This window comes from Agelaius tricolor, unplaced genomic scaffold (genome assembly GCF_023055355.1).
Source record: "Agelaius tricolor isolate 1412-34295 unplaced genomic scaffold, bAgeTri1.0.p SCAF_10, whole genome shotgun sequence".
In the NCBI taxonomy this organism is placed as follows: Eukaryota; Metazoa; Chordata; class Aves; order Passeriformes; family Icteridae; genus Agelaius; species Agelaius tricolor.
In genome coordinates, this window is record NW_027269270.1 from 23,908,756 (window position 1) to 23,929,421 (window position 20,666).

A 20,666-nucleotide genomic window follows, 5' to 3' on the forward strand; every position below is an offset into this window, starting at 1 on the left:
TTTCATGCATGATCAACATTGAAAGGGAAACCTTTTGCTTCTTTATTTCTCTACCAAAAGTTCCTGGATCTGTAGGTTCATACTTGCTGTTGCAATGTAAATTACTCATATGTATCTGAATCATATGATTTTCATACCCTTCCTTGAGGGAAGAGAGGAAACCAGGTTAAAAGGAGCTGCCTGGTAGTGAAGAAACTTAGGTCACTCAGTTCCGGTTTCTGTCCTTTGCCTTAATAACTTGTGAACACTTCAATGATCAGTTGCAACCAAATTATTTTTTAAAAAGTAGGTATTCATAGATACTGAGCACCATGGAATGCCAAAATAACATTTCAGAACAACAGACTTAATGCAGCCCAACATTTTCTGTCTGTAGTAGCAGGGCTGGTTCTTTCATGAGAGCAGGAGAAGTCTGGAAGTGGGGGGACAAGGCTGCAGTGTGACTTCCTGTATTGTTTTTAATTTCTATACAATGGGAAAATACTCTGCAAACCTGGGTGTCATTAAGATCTTCTGCATGCAAAATGTGCCTATTTGATTGGTGCTCTTGTCACACTGTGTTGTTGTGCCCTTCCCTGAGTTTCAGATTGCTTAGGTCATTCTGAGGGTGGGAAGAGAAACTTCATGTGCAGTTTCTCCTCCTGATAAGACTGCAGTCTCCTGATCTGCACTTAGGTGTGGCAGTGTTGTGTCTCCACAGCAAGCTATGCCATTTCTGAAACTCTACACTTCAGTGTTGCTAATTGAAATGCATCATGAAAGATGTATGTTGTTCCCTTCTTTGTGTTAACCCAGCACAGGAGAATGTGCTAGTCAGAAGACACTCCATAATATTTCTGAAAATTCTGGGGTAGCCTCCACATTTGCTCAATAGAGAAAGGGTGAAGGGAGAAACAGGCAAGGAACAGCTTGTTCAGTGTTGACATAATGGTGTTTTAAATAAAATAATTCTAAAGAGTCACTGAAGTAAATACAGAAATCTATTTGAATTGTCAGCTTGCCAGGTTGGATAGCTGTTATCCAGACCATAAATCAGAAAATTAGCAGGTCGTAAAAGATGGGAACCTTTTTTAAAAGGCTAGAAGTCTGGGGAAAAAATTTGCTTTGCATAAAATCTATAATGCATAATTACTGCTTTTAAGTCTCTCAGAAATGTGCAATGTCTCTTGCAGGTTCAGAAATCATCAAGAATAGGGATATGGGTCTTATTTAATTCATCAAATATAGTAAATATTTAATAACATAAAATTATTATTAATGCTATGCTGAGATGCTGTGCATGTAAATTTGAATAGCTGCTTTTAAGTCCTTTAGAGGTTGTATGCAGAAGAACCTCTTTAATTTTTCTGATAAACTCTTGTGATGTGAAACGTCAAATCAGGAGGGTTCTAGTTATGGAACAAACATAATATCTACAGCGTGTAGGTGAGCTTTTCACAATGTCACATTTTGCTGGGTGTTTTAACTAGAACTGCATCATTTTTGCTTTAGAAGTGCCACATCTTACTGCTGAATCAGGAAGACTTTAAACCAAATGGGTTTAGGAAAGGAAGAGTTAAAAACAGATGAGTTGCAGATAAACTACAGCTTGAACAAAAGAAAACTAACTTGATACCCTTTGTGAAAAGAGATGAGTACTTTGGAAATATCTTAGACTGTTTCATTCTGAAAGTCCTTACAGTTCTACCAGCCTGCAAAAGCAGTTTGTTGATCTGATTCAGTTTTAAATTCTTCTTGTCTTTCAGTGCTGCAAACAATGCTGTTATCAGCCAAACTAATGGATCACAAGTAAGAACTCTCATTCTTTCTAAAGGCAATTTTCATGTGTCTCAACAGATTTGAAGATTTTGTTATTTGTTCTTGAAATCCAGTGATTGACCAATTGAATGTTACAGTTAACTATTAACTATGTACAGTGCTGGAAAAGACTGGGCGTAGATATCCAGTGCAAGGGAAATAAGGGAAGAAAATGGCCTTGCTTTAGCTTTGTGCTTAAGAAGAAGCGTGGATATGTTTTGTTCACTTTAATGTGTCATCACTTCATTAATGTGTGTATAATAACTTGTCTGTATTCTGTCTCTAAAGAGCTGGAATGCAAAGCCAAACCTACCTGTCCTAACAGCGGTTCCTTCTGCACCAGTCTTAGTGGAAATAGAAAACCTCCCAAGGAGCCCAGGAGCCAGCCAGCAAGATAAGAAGTGGTATGTTAAGCTTTTTCTGGGAAATGAATTCTGGTTACTTATGCATGATTCAAGTAGCTTTTCCTTTATCTGTGCTTAAATAAGCTGCCATCCTTGTATCTCTAATATAAGTTGACAATCAAGTTAGGGATGATGCAGCTGATTTCTTCCAATGAATTGTGAGTGCAGAGGTGAGGACAACAGGCTTAGTCACTGCCAACCAAAAGAAAATTTCTTCAGGGGTGGGGCTAAAGGATTTAAGGAGGAATAGCATTTTAAAGTCTTGGAGAGAGTTGGGTCCTTCTCTTTGCCATAAGCATGTAACTCTTTGCTTGGTATCATGGGGTCCAAGGACTTAACCTTGATCCTTAGATAATACAGAACCTTGTAAACTGATATCCTTGTGAATTGTCTTTTGAACCTTCTGAAATAGGCAAGCTGACTTTTCTCATGAGCTTGTGTAGAATGGGTGCTTGAGGAAAATTACACAAGCTGAAGATAAGAGCTTTGATTTCATGTAATCAGATATTTGTTTTATGGATTAGATGCATCTCAAAATGAAGAGGATTTGTTTGAAGATAAATGACATGTACATTTATCTTTTCTTAAACTAATTCTACATTGCAAAGCTATTTTCAGTCCAAAAATTGGCATATATCAACCCAGTACTTGTGCACAGATGAACTTAACCTCTTTGGCTTCTCTTGCCTATGGCTTCTCCAAGAAGGGAAATTCTGGCTTCTGCCAGACTCATCAGTCATGGTGGAATGGAATGACACCAAAGCTCTTATCCTAAGCAGTTTCAGCCCTCAAGAGAAAGGGTTTTTCTCCCATTGTCAGGCATATGAATCTGCTTTGCTTCAGTATCTCTTACAAGTAGATGGTGCCTGTTTCTAACAGTGCTGTGACAAATGTACTTCAATTGTGTAAATTGTATTAATTTAAAGACTTCTAATACTATCAATTTTGAATGATAAAGGGGATGGTAATTCTGCTTTGAGTTGCATTTTATTGACATTTCAATCAGAACATATGATGATAAATGCTGTTTTTCTTTCTTTTACCCTTGATTTATCTAGTATCTGAAATCTGTGCTTGTCTATGGTGGGATCCTGTTGATCGCTCGATTCCTTCCATGGTGGTGGGTGAAAGGTGGTGGCATCTTTCTTCTTCAGCATTCTCAATATGGTTATATTTTTATTCTTTTGGCCTAACTGCAAGATGAGTGCTAGCCACCTGTATTTCCTTTGGTGGAAATGTTTGACTTGGCTCCAGACCAGCTCTTCTTGGGTACCTGATTTGTGCTAATGTTCCTGCTCATGTTTGCAAGGCTGCTGTTGCTTACTGAAATCCTGCTGCTTTGGTTCTGAAGCAGAAAAGGCTCTATAGCCACTCAGTTTTGGGTTTGTTATGTGTGTTTTTAGGATTGAGAGCTTGAGCCCGTCTGTCTTAACATTGTCCAGGAATCTCAGCTTACATGCCAGCTGCTGCAGGATGTAGTGTCTGTATAGAAGAGTGGGAATGAATGCAAAATATACCTGCATGTAACCCAAAACAGTGTGTCCTAAAGAAAAGAAGCTTCTTGGCAACTGATACATTTTAATTGAGAGTGCAATGCTTCTACTGTGTCTGTGTTACATTTCTTTGAGACATTGTTAGTGAAATGTTAGTGAAAGTAGTTGTCTTCTGGTTTTACTGTGTTCACTGGAAACAGTACTGCCTGCATTAAAAGGCAAATCCAGCTGTAGGAAAAAGGCAACAGTTTGGAGCTGAGTCAGGAATTGAGCTACATTCTGATTTCCTAGATGGGAAGTGGGGTTAGGTTAATGGAATTGCCAGAACATACATCTTTATTGCTGGGGGCTGTGACTTGGCTATTGTGCCTGCAAGGGTGTCTCCACACTGCTAACAAGATCTCCTTTCAACTGCTACTGTCTTTAATTGGCCTGTTTCTGCATGAATTATCTTTGCTTTCTGTCAGAAAAATAGTCTTCTTTTAGAGAGAGCTTGCCAAAGATTGTTGAGAACACCAAAATTTTCTGGCCTGTGGATTTTGTAGATAGTTAGATTGAAGGGGTTTAGAAGTAAGGTCCTGACCTCCTGGGTTTCTGTACTCTGCTTGGCAGATGCCTCTACTGGCTACCTTGCAGCTTAGATCCCTTCCTAATGTCAATGTTTCCTTTAATTTAAAATGTTAATGCTGCAGCTGCCAACAGCAATTTTGCCAGATTGTAGAAAGTACTTTGCCAGATAGGAAGGATTTTTTTGCTAAGTTAGGACAGCAGACAGAGCTTTAATATTTACTTCCTTACTATGGGATAAATAGGGAAGTTTTTTTTTTTTTTTGCTAGTGGATGTAGCTTTCCCTTAACCACATCCATGAGAGAAATGGTAAAATAAAGGAATGAACTGTTGAGGATTGGAGCCCTCAGTATTCACGGGTCACTTCCTCAGTGTATTTCACAAAAACCAAAATTCTGAATTTACACATGGGTGATCTTTGGATAAATCCTGTTTCTTTTCTAAAGGAGGACTATCCCCAAATGTTAATCATTTACCACTGTTGTGAATCCTGCATGCTTTTCTGCTTGCCTGCCTTAACACGTGTGATCTTCCAACTCAGCTGTCTGCTTGGCTGTTCTGGAACATGAGAAGGTGGAATTTGAGCTGAAGGCTGTCTGACCCCTCGATGTGAACAGCAACAATCCTTCCACTTTGTTTAGATTTGGCTCATTAAATCGAATCTTTTACATTAAACTGAAGGAATACCTTTGTTTTAGGAATTTCCTTACTTGAGTAGTTTATGAAGTGCTTTTTTCCAAGCACTTTTTTGATATATGACTGTACCTTTTATCAGCCTCTCTTAAAACATACTGGTGAAGGACTCTAGTGCTACACAGACAACAGTTTACAGATCATTGTCCATTTTTCAAGTATTTTAAAATTCAGCTGTTTTCCATTAATTGCTTACCCCTTCTGCTTTGGAGATGTTTGTGCCTAAAGCCTTCCAGTTTCCTAGCTAGGGGCTCCTGCATAATAATATTTTTCAAAAGACTGAATAAAGTGATGTTCTCTCTTGCACCTCTTTCTAGCTTTTGGAGGAATTCATACCAACTGTGGCAAAGAGTGGCCATAACTGTGCACAGCATTTCTGTGGGTTTGATTTTAGGAACTCTAAATTTAAAACTTACAAGCCATTGTGCTTTCATATGCAAAATTGGAAAGTGAGGTCTTAGTTTGTGTTGTGACCTTTTGTAAAATGGTTCTTTTCCAGCTAAATTTTAATGTTAATGCAAGTTATAGCTGCAGACAGCTTCTTAAATAGTATTAATCCCTTAGTCACCTAAATTGTGGATGATTTGTTTGCTCTACTGTTTGCTTCTGCACAGTAATGTTCATTTCTTCTGAGCTTCTATTTTCTTCTACTTTTTTTTTTCAATTTGCTTTAGAATTTGCACTTCCCAGTCACTTTTAAAACTGGTATTGCTTTAGGTGTTTGCTTCAGGTGTACTTTAGAGCTACCACTTAAACTTGTTTTCTGCAAACAAAATGTGCTGTATACTTGAGGTCTGTTTCTCATTCCCATTATTTTCTCCCATCTGTAAAATGCACATAATTCTTGCTTACTTCTATGAAGTGTTTTGAAATATGACGTGCTTTACATTTGGGAAGTGTAAGCAACATATACGTGAGAGTCAATTCAGACCTGTACAGAAACGTGCACGATGCTGTGCAGAAAAGGGTTTATTTGGCAGCGTCATCATGTGCACCTGCACTTGCATGCCTCTTCCCTCCAGTATTCACCTTCCAGGACTTGTCCTTTCGCATCAATCTCCTGGCCCTCACCTTTGCTTTACTTTCCCACCCTTTCCCCCTCGTTTCCCGCTGACTAATTTTCCCCCTCCCGCTCCCCACCGCTCCAGGCCCCCCGACGCCGCCGGCCGCTGTCAGCGTGGTGGAGCCGCGTGGGAGGCGTGGGCCCCGCCGAGGAGCCGCGCCACGGACGGACCGAGCCCCGCGTTGGTGCCCGAGCGCAGCGCCAGGAGCGCGGGGCTGCACGGCGCTGCCTGCGCGCTGCAGGCCACCATGACCACGCTGTGACTCGTGGGCCGGCCGCAGCTCGGGACTGCTCCCCGGCACAGGCTGGGAAATCGCCTCCCGAGCTCCCTCTGGGACAAGGACTACGCGCCCGGAGCTGGCTATAGAGGGGCAGAAGCTTTTATTACAAAGGCTCTGCAGATTGTGCTGCTGGTAGTGAGTCTTTAAAGAAAAACGACATATAGACCAGAAGCCACACATTACTCTTATTTTAAAAACAGTATATATATCTATCTATGTGTGCATATAGATAGATATGTTTTTAAGATTGTGTTAAAGTTTTTCTTAATGACTGAAAGATCCAGTTTTTTTAGCTGGGTTTGAGAGCCGTGCAGGAAGTCACATTTATTTTAAAACTGCGTATATGACCAGTGGGTTATAATATGGGTTCAAAAATCTGAGAAATAGAGGATGTAACTGGCCCTTTTGAACCATGTTCATGTAAAAATATCTAAGATATGTGGTTGATCTGAAAACCAACCTTTTTTTTCTCAATAAGACCTCTTCTGAGAAATATTGTTTGGAAATGGAATAGAATTATTTTAAATTTTTTAAGAATAAATTTAACAGAACTGTCAAAAAGGCAAAGAGTAATTTTTTAAATTTTTTTTTGCTTTGCAGCTTTTTCTTTCTTTTTTGCTTTTCTGGTCCAGTTGAAAAGAAACAGATTTCCTGACAAACACCAGTCCTACCATATGATTCACAAGGTTAATTGTTAAGTCAGAGGTTAAGACTCCAGCTTCATGGGTCAATGGTATTCTTGGGGGCCTTTAACAACATGAAGAACAAACCTTTACCCTTGAACAAACTTTTTTCTTGTGTTTTGTGAAGTTTGTTGCTTTTAAATTGCAATATTCTTTTCCTATTAAAAAAAAAAGAAGGGAAAATGGTGACAGAGGGCTTTTGAAGTTAATACAGGATTATAGTTAATTATAGTTAATTATGTAGCTTTTAGGATAAAGGTGTTGTTTGAATTATTTTCAAATTATTTCACTATGTTTCAAATTGCCACAGAGCCCAGAAATAAAAAAACATTATTTTCGGATATCCAGACCTGAAGAACCAAGAAATACGTTTCAGCAAAGAACTTAATATTGCATGAGATATTTTGGCCTCCTCACCCCCACATCTGATGGGGGGAAAGAGTTTGCTAATGAAGTATGTCTCTCTATTTTACAACACTGCTAAAAAAAAAGTATGAACAAGCTGTAAACTAAAGATCTGTGACACCTACCAAGCTAATTGGAACAATCTCTTGTGCTCTTTTTAGTTTTAGGTTTGGAATGGTGGATGTTGTAAACTTCTGGAGTGAAGCAAACCCATTTGTTCCTTTCTTATTTATAAAGTTGCATGAGAATATGCAAATGAAAATAAGTTGTTTACAGTATTGTATAATGTCTGAGTAGTTGAGCGAGAAAAAGACAAGGTATCTCACACCATTTTAACTGAGAGCTTTCTCAGTCATGTTATACACTGAATGCAGTGTGGTACCTATTTATACCAATATATGGGCCAGGCAAAAAGAAGGGGTAATGCATTAGCTACTGCCTTAACTGTGTGAGCTCCCTGAGCATGTAGTGACTTATTAATGTGTTGACAGACCTTTACATGCATTGCAACCCTTCATTATTCCTTATATTCATCGTTATTTATGTGGCTTGAACTCCTGGTATCTTTTATCAGCATTTCCCAGAGAATATTTCTTAAAATATGATGGTAGAAGTTGGTTGAAGACATAAAACCTAGCAGTTATTACTATGCAAAATATCCCTTTGTGTGTGGGTAAATGCAGGTTTGTGGAAGGCTAATACCTGTTCAGTTCCTGAGTACTGGGAGCTGACTGGTAGAAGCCCTACTTTTCCTGGGAAGCCTTGGACAATTTCCCTTATGGCTGGTGTGCCAGTTTGTCAGTATTTTGTAAGAGGTGTCAGAAATTCTGTGCAGTGATTCAAGTTTTTTGTGCTTTTTGCATTCATGGTTGGGCCATTTATGAAGCCTGCCTGGTAATCTTCTTGCTGGTGCTCTGAAGAGGGTGAAGGGTCTGGGAGGCTTCAAAGGTTTTGCTGCTCTTTGGAGAACTCATGCCTGCAAATTCCAGTAGCTGAGGGTCTCTCAAGTACGACTTGCCTCTTACTGACTGCCTGTCTCAGGTGGCTCAGGAGGTGTTTCAGTCGGTCTGAAGGCAAGAGGGGTCAATTCCTACTTGAATCTTGACTTAGGAGGCTTCCTTTAGTTTATCTAAAATTCATTTCATTTCCCTGATGCCCTGTCCTGATGTGGGGTGAAAGTTCCTTCAAACTGTCATGGTGTCAGCAACTGCATGGTATAGGTAAAATCTGAACTTCTTAAAATGGTGGTCGTATTAAAGATTGGAGACTATTTACAGAAAATTGTCAGAAAATAGGAAGAAAATTGTTGTCTCCATGTGAAGATTATAAAACATTTCGACTCATGTATCAGCAAAGTAAGGTATAGGATTCAGTCCCACTTTCTTTGTTGCCTTAATTGGAAGAGCATCTCTTCCTGTCTATTAGTATCTGTCATTCCCTCTCTGCAAGACTGTGTGCTGTTTGCCTTTTCCCATTAGTGGTGCAGAGACAGGCTGCACAGGAAGTTGAAAAATTTTCCCTATTATTTGCTTTGCTAGTAGCTTCTTATTGCACTGCTTTAAGAGAATCAAGCCAGTGGCCTCAATATGCCTCACAGCAATAAATTGACTTAAAATGATTTGTACATTATTAGCACTAGAACAGTGATATCCTGTAATCTGATTCAGAGGTATATATTTAACATTGAAAGAATTCTTTGTGTGCTTGAGCTGAAGGGAAGGAGTTTTTCCCTGCAGCCTCTGTAGTGACAACAGGACATTGCTTCCAGGTTCCAGGGCCTGGAGCGGGGCATGAGGCACTAACCTGGTAGTGGTAAGGGAGAAGCTGGTCTAAACTGTCAAGTAGAAAATGTCTCTTGTCTGTGCTTAAGGGTAGGTTCTATTCTGTTGTGGTAGGTATGGGCTTGATATCATTGTTCTCATATTTGGGACAGGACTTGCAAAAGGGATTGATAGATTTTTCTTAAATCAATATTGCAGCCAAACTGTGATTGCTGATAGAGAGTGGTTGTTGATTGAGCTGGGCAGCAATAAAGCTGCAGTTGTGTGCACAGGCTGTCTGATGAACCATTGCATTGTGCAGCAGTGGTTTCTGTGTTTGCTCTTAGGATAGCTTTAGCTGTTACCAAGCTTTAGAGAGATGTATGAGATTCCTGACTGCTTGCTCAACATAAACATCGTAATATAATTTTTGTTTTTGTAGCTCTTTTTCCTTGTTCATTGAAAATAGAGCTCCTAGGACAAAATTAAAAGGAGACATTTCCATCAGAAACCAAGAGAGGTGAAACAAGTGATCCTGACAGGGTACAGAGTACACGCTGTGGTTCACTTAAAACACTGTGACTGCTAAGGTTTCATTCATTGCTCTGCCTAAGTTAACAAAACTGGTTCTAGGTATGCCTGACCATAAGTGTCAGAGCAGTCCTGTGCAGTGCACCCTTCTGCCCTCTGTTCTGCTTACCAGTGTTGGGTGAAGTGCTGCACAAACAGCTTTTTGTGATACCAACTTCCCTTGCCCTAACTTTTCTTTTTTTCTTGTAAAATCCTAAAGGGTACATTAAGTTTTTTAGAAAAACTGCAAGTGTTTGTTCCAAAGAGTGTATTTCATGGATAAAAACTTCCCTTCTTCTCTCTTCACTTTTTCTACTGCTGTGTAATGACACAGCAGGCAACATGGATCTGTTCTGTTAAGAACTCTCTTATACAAATATGAAATGTTCCCTTTTTCATGTTTCTTAAGCTCGCTGAAAACCAATGTCTGTTAGGTACCTGAAACAGTTTTTCTAGATTGTGGCTGATCAGCAGAAGACAGGTTTAAAAAAGACATTGCATGTGTTAAAGCTATTTCTTGTTACAGGAAGAGTGGTAACATGATTGTGTGTCTCTCTGCCCATCTTTCTGCCCTTGCAGCATACCTCTTGTTGATTTGCTAGACAGCACAGACTTGCCAGAAACTTGTGTGGATGATGCCCTGGGCCGTCCAGTTGTTGGCTTGGCAGCAGGAGATTCAGAAGAGGTTGTTACTCCTGGCACAAAGGAAACTGCTGCAGACAAAGCAGACTCTGATCGTAAGCAAACTGACAGATTTTTCCATATTGTGATGTGTGAGATCAAGATTAAATAATAGATTGATGTGAGATTGTTTCCTTATGAAAAATGCAGGATTGTTTTAGGATGCTCCCTTAGATTACATGCATAAGGACAGTTTTACCTATTACTGGAACAACAAGGACAGCGATACAAGTAAAATGTCAGTTCTACATTGGATGTGACTTTGTCCACAAATACAGTAAAGTGCAACCATCTAAGCAATTAACTCTGTGTTTTGTTGCTCACTGTGTGGATGGCTGGGTCAATGAGCCCCCAGGAGTGCAGTGTTGTCGTTTGGTGCACACAGTCTGCAGGCTTGAAATTTGCACCGAAGCTTGAGCAAGTAGATTGTTCCCCCATCCCTGTGCTTTTTTGCACAACTCCAAAATGATGTAATTAGTATTCAGGAATAATGCAAGTTAAAAGTCAAATAACTCCATGGAACATTAGGAAGATTATACCTTTTTTGTCTTTTTCAGCATTTGAAGATACATTCCTGAAACTGAAACAGCTGGAGACAGAGCGCAGCAGCCCAGTGCCGACTGAGCGTCCCAATGTAAACATAAACATCCAGGTAACTGGCCTTCATTCCCCTGCTACGGTCCTGGATCTTGTTCAGATCCTTCTGAAAAGCCTTCCACTTGCCTTGCTCTGTTTGCAATGAGTGAGTCATACTGGGGGATAGCAATGGAAATACAAATGCTTTATGATCTATAAACCTGTGTGTGACAAGGCAGTGAGATAAAGATGGGGGCAGAGGTGCATGTGTGCAGACTTGTACCCTGGTGAGATTTTCTAAAATCAGTGGGAGTAAAAGGCATAAATGCTTGAAATGTTTGTCAGTTGTCTTTATCTGTAGGTTACTACCTGCATGGTGTTGGGTAGTTCACCCTCTGTCTGGAAGGGCTGAGCTGCTTTCCTGGCATTTTTCAATTCCAAGAAGGTTGTTCTGATGCTTTGTTTTGAGTCAAGTTTGCTGATGATCCATCCCTCCTGTTAAGTGGCCAGTTTGTACCTGCTCTCTGATGTAGGTGTTGGTGCTCGCTGTTTACACAAAGAGGAGTTGATATGGTTTGATTTACTGCTCTCAAATCACTCTGAGCAAGCCAGGCTGCACTTCACGGGCAGCTGAGCCAAGTACAAGCCTGAGTGCCCCGAACAGGGTGGGGGCTCTCTTCTCCCTCCTTCCTCTTCAGCTTCCCTCTCCTCTCTCACCACCAGGAATCATTGCAGGTTTCACTGAACAAATATATCTACAAACTGGCAAAACATTTTTTCCTGCCTTTGTTTTGAACTTTTTGTCGAGGTGCTGGGTTTCTTTAGGTTTTTAGTTTGCTCTTTAAGTTGGTAAATAATGAGTTAAATAGGTTCAGGGAAGGGGTCAAAGAAATGCCAGGGCCATAGTGAAAATAAGTGCTGTTGCTAGAAGGGATGGAGAAGCCAGGATCCTCCCTTAACAACAGCAGTGAACTTTGATAGATTCACTAGTTATCAGACAACTACCTCCAGACAGGATATTCTTCTGTGTTTTTTTAATGAGCTTTAAAAATGAAATGTATTTTTCATTACTCTGCTTTCTCTGATGCAAAAGCTTTGGGAGATATTTGTGTTTTGAGCAAGCAGCGAGAGTGAAACACCTGGCAGTGTTATCTCTGTTTGGGCTACCCTCCCTTGCAGGGAGGCCCGAGGATTTATCTAGCTCTGAGTGAAGCAGCTATGATTTTTCTTGCTCCCTCAATAGTAACAGGAACCAGGTGCCAGGAGAGGTGTTCAGCAGTGTGTGTTTGAGCTAAGCCCATTCCTAAGCGTTTGTTTTCCACCTCCAAGTGAGAGGAGGCTGCTGCTGTGGGTGGTGCTGCAGGCTGCTTGGCTCATGTCCCCTTTAAGGGCTGCTGTCAGGGCTGCCTGGTGCACCTCTCTGCTTGGTGAGTGCATTAAAAAGATTACCAGGTCTCTAAGAAGATTAGTCAGTAGACTGTCGGTCCTGTTATGCTGAAACACTGCTTCCACATAAACTAAGGCAAATGAACACAGTTTATTTAAGAATATTTTAGCCTGTTGAGCTCCACTTTAGTTCAGACAGAGAGGGTGGAAAACATTTAATTGGTTCATTAAAGAGAATGGCCCGGACCTGTTTCAGAGGTTTTTAAATTGTGGCTGATTTATAATAAGCAAGCTAAGATTCCTGTAATGAGCTAATCTAACAAACAGCTGCCAATACAGAACAGTCACAGTCATCCAGCTGCTGTCACATAAGGTGCTGAGGAACTTCAGAGGTTATAGATACTGGGAGGACAGTAATCTGATTAGAGAGCAAGAACATTTGCATAACAGAGAATTATGGATCTACAGTATGCCAATAGGTGGTAAAACACAGTTCAGCCTTCAAGAAGGAAGTGCAAATTTTATTAGGAAAATGTAAGAGTAGATCATTGGAGGATTTTTTAGGGTAGAAGAGACAGAATAAAACTTTTCCGCCTATGATGTAGCTTACCAAGAAGTTACTTGAGAGTGTTTGTTTAAAAAAGATAGACAAAGATTAGAGACTCTCTGCATACTTGAAATTCCCAATGCTTCAGATTGCAAAGACATGTAGGTTACAGTAGCACCAAATGAGCACACCCTTCAGAGGGGAAGGTTAATGGTTTGAAAACCAGTCCTGAAAAGAGTGACCTAAAAGTCACCATTAAAAATTCTGTTTCCTGCCTTTGAAGGCTGCTTTAGAAAACATAGAAGCTTTCATTTATGGTGTTTGTTATAAAATGTACCTGTGGGCTCTTCTCCTGTACTTACTTTTTTTCTTAATCTGTTAGTAAAAGTGTTTGTGCTATCCTCTTATGGCAGAATTGCATAAGACTGCAATATATCTGCTAAAACCTTGCAATAAGTTTAGATCCTGGAGCTTGCTATTATTTCAGAGGGAATGCAGTATTGCAGCATTCTCTCTGAAGGTGTGTGATTACAAATTTCAGCACATGCAGAAACTGTTACAGTACATAAGAGGTTTGGAAAATGCATTGGGAGAAAGTGTTATCTTTCTACTCCTGAAGGCAGAGCTGCATCCTGAACTTCATGACACTGTTATATGCCAACTCACTTCAGCTTTGTTAATTAAAAATCTTTAACTGTTTTCCATCAGGAGATAGAGATGGCCTGACAGTCATCTTTATGTAATTCTATGCTTGCAATCAATCAATCCTGATTGATTGCTTTGATAGGGAAATATTTATCTAGCTACCCTGTTCTTCTAGAGAAAAAGAGGAAGCCAGGGAATGAATGGCTTCATTTTTCTCTGCTGCTCACTGCCAAAATCTGCTGGGATGGAAGAATGACACTTTGTCCTGTTCCCAGCTTTCAGTAGTGCAGTGACCAGATCTGGCAAAGAGAGCAAATAGCTTTAAATACACCAGTGCTCTGCTTTCATCAGCTTCTGAAGGGAAATGAACAATAGAGGTTCACCCTGTTTGCCCGTCTTCAAAGTCTGCTCCTGAGTCAGAAATACAAGGACATGAGGGTTTACTTTCTCTGAATTTGTTGTGATCTGTAAATGCATGGAAGTTGGTTCAAAATGTACATGTATTAGGCTCCATCTTCCTGCACAAAGTGATTTTTAGTGGCACTGGGAACAGAACTCAAAAGCACAAAGGGTTGGGATCACATGCCTTGTTACTGCCTTTAATCTTTCCTTGCCTTTTTGCATCACTGCCTAGCTCCATGTTTTAATTGAAGAACACAGTACAAGTGTAGTTTGTCTGGTCCGTGGAAACAGCAGACGTTCCTAATGAGCTGGAATAATGACAAACCCCGCAGCTTCACCATTTTGTGTGAACACCTGAAATGTCTTGTAAATTAGACATCTGGAGGCATTAGCAGGTGCTGGATGCTTTTCCCTCTAGCTACACGCTTTTTTCATTTAAAAAAACTGTAAGACACCTATGCTTTTTTCAAGTGCAAAATAGGGTCGAAAAAAATGGATCATTAATATTGAGGGAAATGCTTCCTTGGTGGTATGAAATTTATGCTCTATTAAATTAAAATATTCTGTAATTGTGCTAAGCTTTTTCAAAAGTAGGGAGTCTAATTGTTAATAGACTAGAGTGACCTAATTAAATTGATTTTTCAGGTGGAGGAAGCTGAGAGGAAGTTAAACAATAAAATGGTACTTCAAGCACCAGTGTACTGATGTGCTCAGTTAAAATGATCTGATTTATTGTATTAGTGGAATAATGCATTCAAAATCCTGTACAGGTAGTGTCACACATGGCATCTGCTTCAGTGAGGTCCAGTAAAGACTTAAAGATTATCTCAGTGGGTGCTGCAGCTGGATAAATAATAATAATTTAGTTGTAATTATTCCTTTTGGTAATTCCAGCAACTTCTCTGAAATAAAAGTACTTAAAAGTACTGTTGGTCCTCATAGCTTTTTATGCTGACAGTGACGCTTGAATATTTTGTGAAGTTCATTGCTGACTGGGTCAAAATTTGAAAATGGATTCTCCTTTAGATAGTCTCCTAAGATCTTGTTTGGATATCCCAAAAGGCGATTTAGAGGGAGACAAAAAAAAAAAAAAAAGGAAATATTTTTCCCCTCTCTAAAGACAAAATAACTACAAGTTCTCAGCAGTGTCTCCAGGGAATGTAGAAATCTGACAGTGGATGGAGAGCTGCGGGGGGACAGGTGTTCACCTCTTTTTAACTCCTCTGTTCTGCTCTTCTCTTTGCAATGTGCTCCGTTCCTCCTGGGCACGCTGCAGTTGGTGCAGGTGGCAGTGCAGCAGGATTGTCCCTGCTCAGGGCAGTCCTGCAGCACAGGGGGAACGGCCTGCCCTAGACCGTGGCATATGGTGAGGAAAGCAGGACTCTGTCTCCCCCTGCTGAGTCATACCCTCAGAAGGAAGGTCACAGGGTTTAGTTTTCACTCAGCTAATTAACTTCTGCCACTAATCAAATAGCAATTAGTAGATTGAATGCTTAATTAACATTTTATAATTAAGAAATGAAATTCTCATAATGAAAGATACTGTTGTGAAAGGTATCTCGTTCTTACTTCTCTTCATTATGTATCTGGCTGCCAGTTTGCTCTGAAATAATCAGTGGTGGGAGAGGTAGTTAGTAGCACATTAATTAAACTCTTGGTCTAACTTATAAGTGGATTTTAAATTAAAAATCTTCCCAACTTGCATTTGAGAGTAAATGATCAACTTTTACTTAGGCTACCCTGACCTGATATAATGGCTGTTATATTAATCTCCTCTCAGTAAAGTAGGCTGCAGTTTTAGGATGCACTTCATTTCTTGCACACTGTATTTTTAGCACAGCAGTTTGCATATCCATATTCAAGCATTGTGCTTTTTTTCCTTTATGTGTTGCTAACATTATAACTGAGTTCCAAAATAAAGGAAAAATTGCTTTTTCATTTCAATATAAATCTGCTGACTTCTCTTTGGTTTCAGAGCCTTGTTATTTAGAGATGTTGATAAACTTCCACCCGGACTTGTCCATGTGGAAACTGCTTCTGATAAAGATGTTTTCCTGTCTAGGATGAAGTGGTGAAGTTGACAGATAAATGTCTTAACAATGCAATCGAGAGCCCAATGGTAGCAGCCAAGTGGCTTCCAGCAGATCTCAAAAGCAATATCCTGAAGGCCCAGGCAGAAGCAGGGCACAAGGTAAATACTCGACTGAGCAGAGCTGTGACGCTCTCAAATGTTTTATTTCTCTTCAATTGCCTGGTGTTGGAGAAGGTGCCTTGCAGATAAGGGTGTTCCAGGAGCCTTGTCCAAGGCTTTTGTCAAGGGCTTCTCACAGTGATAATGGTTCTGTACTGGAATGGTTGCCCAAGGAGGAATTTCTGTCCTTGATGATACTCAGCAGGTAACAGGACAAGACCGTGTGCAAGCCCTGGTTTGAGAGGTCATTGAGACAGGTAACCTCCAGAGGTTGCCTTCTAATCAAGCAATTAACTCACTAAGACTGGGCTTTTTGCATATTGTAGTAAATTCCTTAGCAAATAACAGTATTTTATTTGGTTTTGTTGGTGAACTATTTTTATTTCTGCACTGAAGTTGTCATGGAATTGATGTTCTAAGTCCCTGAGTTGTAGATGAACAGCACTTTTTTGTGCTGGGATAGAGACACTCTACTGTGAATCTCAGAACTGACACAAGATGCAAACAGGTATCAGAAATGTCTGTCTCTGTTCATTTCTTCTTCTCAGGTTGGAAAAGATGACAGCATGACAGGTGTCAAGAATTCCAGTATTCAGGAGGCTGCTGCCAGGTAGTGAATAGATTTGTAAGAAACATGTCATTTAGTTACCTCACTGCAGAACTGAGAATCTGCAGTTTAGTGTGGTCTGCCAGTGGCTCAGTCACCATTGCATTTTACCTTGCATAGGGTACCTTAACCTCGTGAGTGTGAAGTGGTTTTGAGAAGAAAACCAGGATTATAACTGCTAAGTGTTATTATATACAAGATAATACAGATGCTCTTTATTCTCCCATACCTGATGACCATTGTTACAACAGCAATTTCAATCACTAATTATTTCTGAAATGTGAACAACTTCGGTGTGGGAAGAGGGGATGAGTCTGTTCACAGTAGATGTTTTCTAGTGGAGGAAAAAAAATTGTATACAAACTCCTGCAGTGCCAGTTTCCTAAGAATTACTAAATATGAAATGATTGCAGGTCCAGTGGGACAGCAGGAATTAAAAAATGTAAAAGGTTACCACATCTAACTTCTTGATCATTTGTGACGATGCACATGTGGCACATCTCAAAGAGCAGAGGGTGATACTGTAAATAAAATGTACAAATAAAATCTACATTAGCAGTCCCAAAACTTTGTTGTAACAAGTGATTCATAAAGAGCTTTCCATGGAAGGTTGTACCTGTTTTCTCTTTTTGTTTTTGTTGTTTTGTGCCAGGAACCTTATCCTGTCAGGCAAATCACAGAGCAGTCCCCCAGCAACCAGTCCAGTATTTCAAGATCCAAGAGAGCTGCTGAAAGCAATCCCTGCTTCAAACACCTTTGTTCCGTAAGTGACTCTGGAGAAACATGGTTCTGGGGTAAGGGGACCACGTGCAGGGTATGATGAGGGCTGAAAAGATGAGGAACAGTTGCTGAGCATTTCGGCTACATCTAATTAGGTTTAGGGATGCATTTTGAATTACCGTTGCAGCAGTTAATCAGTGGGCCAGGCCTCGGGGTGAGTATCCTTGCAAGCAGTAAGAGAATCTCTCTCATCTTGTGAAAGGACTGAGATTCCTGACATCCTGCTGCCCCTGACTCTAAAGAGGAAGATAAGAGGATGACAGGGAAGGCTTCAGGCAAATTAGACACAGGGGCTGAAGAAACTCCTTTGAGATAGAAGACACGGATACCGTTGGGTCTATGCACAGCTGTAGCTGGAACTGTGGGAGAGAGCAGTAATCTGTGGAGGTAGTTGGAAGGCATTTACATTAACATACGAACACCAGTCTTTTGTCTGCCTCCCTGGAACTGGTGTCAAGGTTTTGAGCTGTCCGGGAAGCAGCCCTGTTCCATGCTATCCAGGCAGAGTGCTAATGAGGATGTTTTCCCCTTTCAGTAATACCTTGAATGAGGACAATGCTGACTCTAACCATGAGGACCTGCTAATTCCAGCTAATCTGGCTCCAGCTGAGGAGGCCGCTGTTTCAAAGGTATCACCACCTGCCAGCCTGGAAGGTTTCTGTCACATTCTGAGTTCTGATGCCTCCAGGCAAGCCCAGCAGACCTTGCTGCATGCCTCTCATAGCTCTGTGAATGCCAGCCGCTGGGGAATGCCAGAGAGTGCTTTCTGAAGCAGGCAGGGACACTGCACAGATCTTTCCAAAGGCCATTTCTGCGTGTCCTTTCCAGTTCATGGCATAACTCTTATTTTTCTAAACTGGTTATTTTTCTCACACTGGAGGGAGCCCCTTGCATCCCAAGGATTTCATGCTTCAGTAAGAAGGTGGTAGGGATGAAATTCTGACATAGGCAGTTCCTATCAAAAGAACCACAGAAGGAAAAGTTTAAATTTAGATGTTCATTTGTTATACCTTAAGGTATTTTTTAACTGGATTCCATGAAGAGCACAAATTCGGGGATTAAAATTTCTTTTGTCCCTCTTTAGAAGAAAAGCAGAGTCCATCCAATAACATTGGACCTGTGCTGCCTTTACTTGAGCAGACTGAGAGGTTGTTCTGGATGACCAAAACATCCTGCCCTGTAGCTGTTTGGCCTCTAAACCAGTATTACATAGTTGATCCCACTGAATAATCATAAATTTCACTGAATTAAACACCCCACTCTAGACCTTGCTGAGCTTTCAAATGGTGCATACCCCACCTTCACGGAGGGGAGGGGACAGTTTCACTGCTTGCTTACAGTAGCAATCATGTTTTTTCCAGTACATTAATGAGAATAAGGGAAATCAAAAGGCTATTTTAAAAGATCAAATGGAAAGACGTGAAAAAATAAGCCTGATAAAAAGTAATGTTCATTAAAGATACTGGTCTATAACTCAGGAAGCCACTAGAGTATTCAGTAGACCTGTGTGGTTGCTACTGGGAATTCAATTCAAAACTGATTTATTCCATAGAGCACTCCAGATGACCAGGACGTTTCCTTAACATCACTGACAGAGAATCTAATTGACTTTACAGAAGCCACACCTCGGGTAAATGTATTTCAAACCCAGACTTTTTCCTTTGCACATAACAGTGATTTTTACTCATGGACTCTTCTCTGGCTTTAGTGTCTGTCTGCCAGGCTTGGATCTGCAGCAATGGAAAAAAGCGATGGACAGGGATAACTGCTCACATGGCCCCCACCTGCAGGGTGGCTGGTGTAGGGATGTAGATGTGACAGCTTTGCAGGGAAATGAAGGAGCCTGGAGAGTGAACCTGTATGTGTGCCACAGGAAGCTCTAGTACTGTTTTAGTAGAGCTGCAAGTGCCAGCCTGCTTCTCACACTTAATAAGGGATATGTAAGGGTTCAGAAATACATAATTCAGAAATTATATTTTGAAGATGTATGTACATGTGTATATGTCTGTGTATATATAGATATACACACAAATACTTGATTAGTAAACTTGTAATATTAATCAAGCCTTTTATATAGATAAAAAGAAATCTCTTGTAATCTATGCTGGCAAAAATGAGTTCTATTGTATGCACCAAGAGAAAGGGGGAAGTAGGAGGACTTTTGAACTCTTCACAGTAGTGTCCTCTGGATTAAGATTGTCCACAAAGCACTAAAAGATGATGGATTCTTGCCTTTGGAAGGGAGCACTGAGTTGAAACTGCACCCAGTGAGTGTCTGGCTCTGTGCTCAGTGGGTGCCACATCTCCAGCTAATCACTAGCGTGATTCAAAGGCTAACAAGGGGCAAAAATCTGAGATTGGTTTGGGGGAGGTGTTGTTTTGGGAGGTATGCTATTTTGACAACGTTTCTTAACTGCTTTCAACCTTTTAATTGAGTTTTTGTTTGCTTTTTGTAGGTGTCTTCTCAGCCCATTGTAACACCGAGGTGGATAGTGCCAGTGAGTTGCTTAACCATTTCTTAAAGAAAAAAGCGAAAGCTTTTGTGATGATTAAGAAACAGGAGTTCAAGTTAAATAATAAAATACAATAGTTTTTAATAGTTTGATCTGCTACATTAATTTATAGACCTTCAAAAACAAAGGAAACTAATTCAGCTGGAGTAAATCAGACAACATACCCTTTTAATAGTTAAACTTCATTTTTGCTGTATTGTACTGCAGGTAAATGCCATAAAATTTCTTAAAGAATTTGTATTAGTAAAGCCCAGTCTGGAGTTTAATGAATCCTATTTTTGCCGTTTATATGTAAATCATATTGAAATGTTAGCTTGTCTTGTCCTGGCTGGTGTTTTGAGTTTCTTATCTCATTCTTCCCCATTCAGACTGGACTGATTTCCAACGGGCCTTTGGGAAATAATGTTGCCTTATCTTTGAAGGCAGTGAAAGGCAGCACAGAGACCCTGATGTCCTCAGCTGGGCTGACACCATCCCAGCAGGCACCTGAAGTGAGGTGAGCTCACTCCACAGGTCTGTGTGGGCACTCTTACTGCTTCCACTGATATAGTTACAGTGGCCATTTAGACATAATGCCTTGTTTTGCTGTGCTAATAAACTGTAGCTCTGTCTCAGTTTATA

General features: G+C 40.4%; 1 protein-coding gene across 5 annotated transcripts in view; it reads left to right on the forward strand.

Annotated features, from left to right (window-relative positions):
* The window catches only part of EPB41L5 (erythrocyte membrane protein band 4.1 like 5), a 52,279-nt gene that overhangs the window by 26,409 nt on the left and 5,204 nt on the right, over positions 1–20,666 (forward strand). For 4 of the 5 annotated variants that reach the window (XM_071435236.1, XM_071435234.1, XM_071435238.1 and 1 more), the window contains exons 15-25: positions 1,746–1,788; positions 2,086–2,201; positions 10,297–10,454; positions 10,956–11,050; positions 16,017–16,145; positions 16,694–16,755; positions 17,405–17,515; positions 18,068–18,161; positions 19,085–19,162; positions 19,989–20,030; positions 20,414–20,541. In XM_071435236.1, coding sequence (XP_071291337.1) covers positions 1,746–1,788; positions 2,086–2,201; positions 10,297–10,454; positions 10,956–11,050; positions 16,017–16,145; positions 16,694–16,755; positions 17,405–17,515; positions 18,068–18,161; positions 19,085–19,162; positions 19,989–20,030; positions 20,414–20,541 — 1,056 coding nt within the window. The remainder of the gene's footprint in view (positions 1–1,745; positions 1,789–2,085; positions 2,202–10,296; positions 10,455–10,955; positions 11,051–16,016; positions 16,146–16,693; positions 16,756–17,404; positions 17,516–18,067; positions 18,162–19,084; positions 19,163–19,988; positions 20,031–20,413; positions 20,542–20,666) is intronic. The other variant, XM_071435235.1, reaches the window with a different exon arrangement.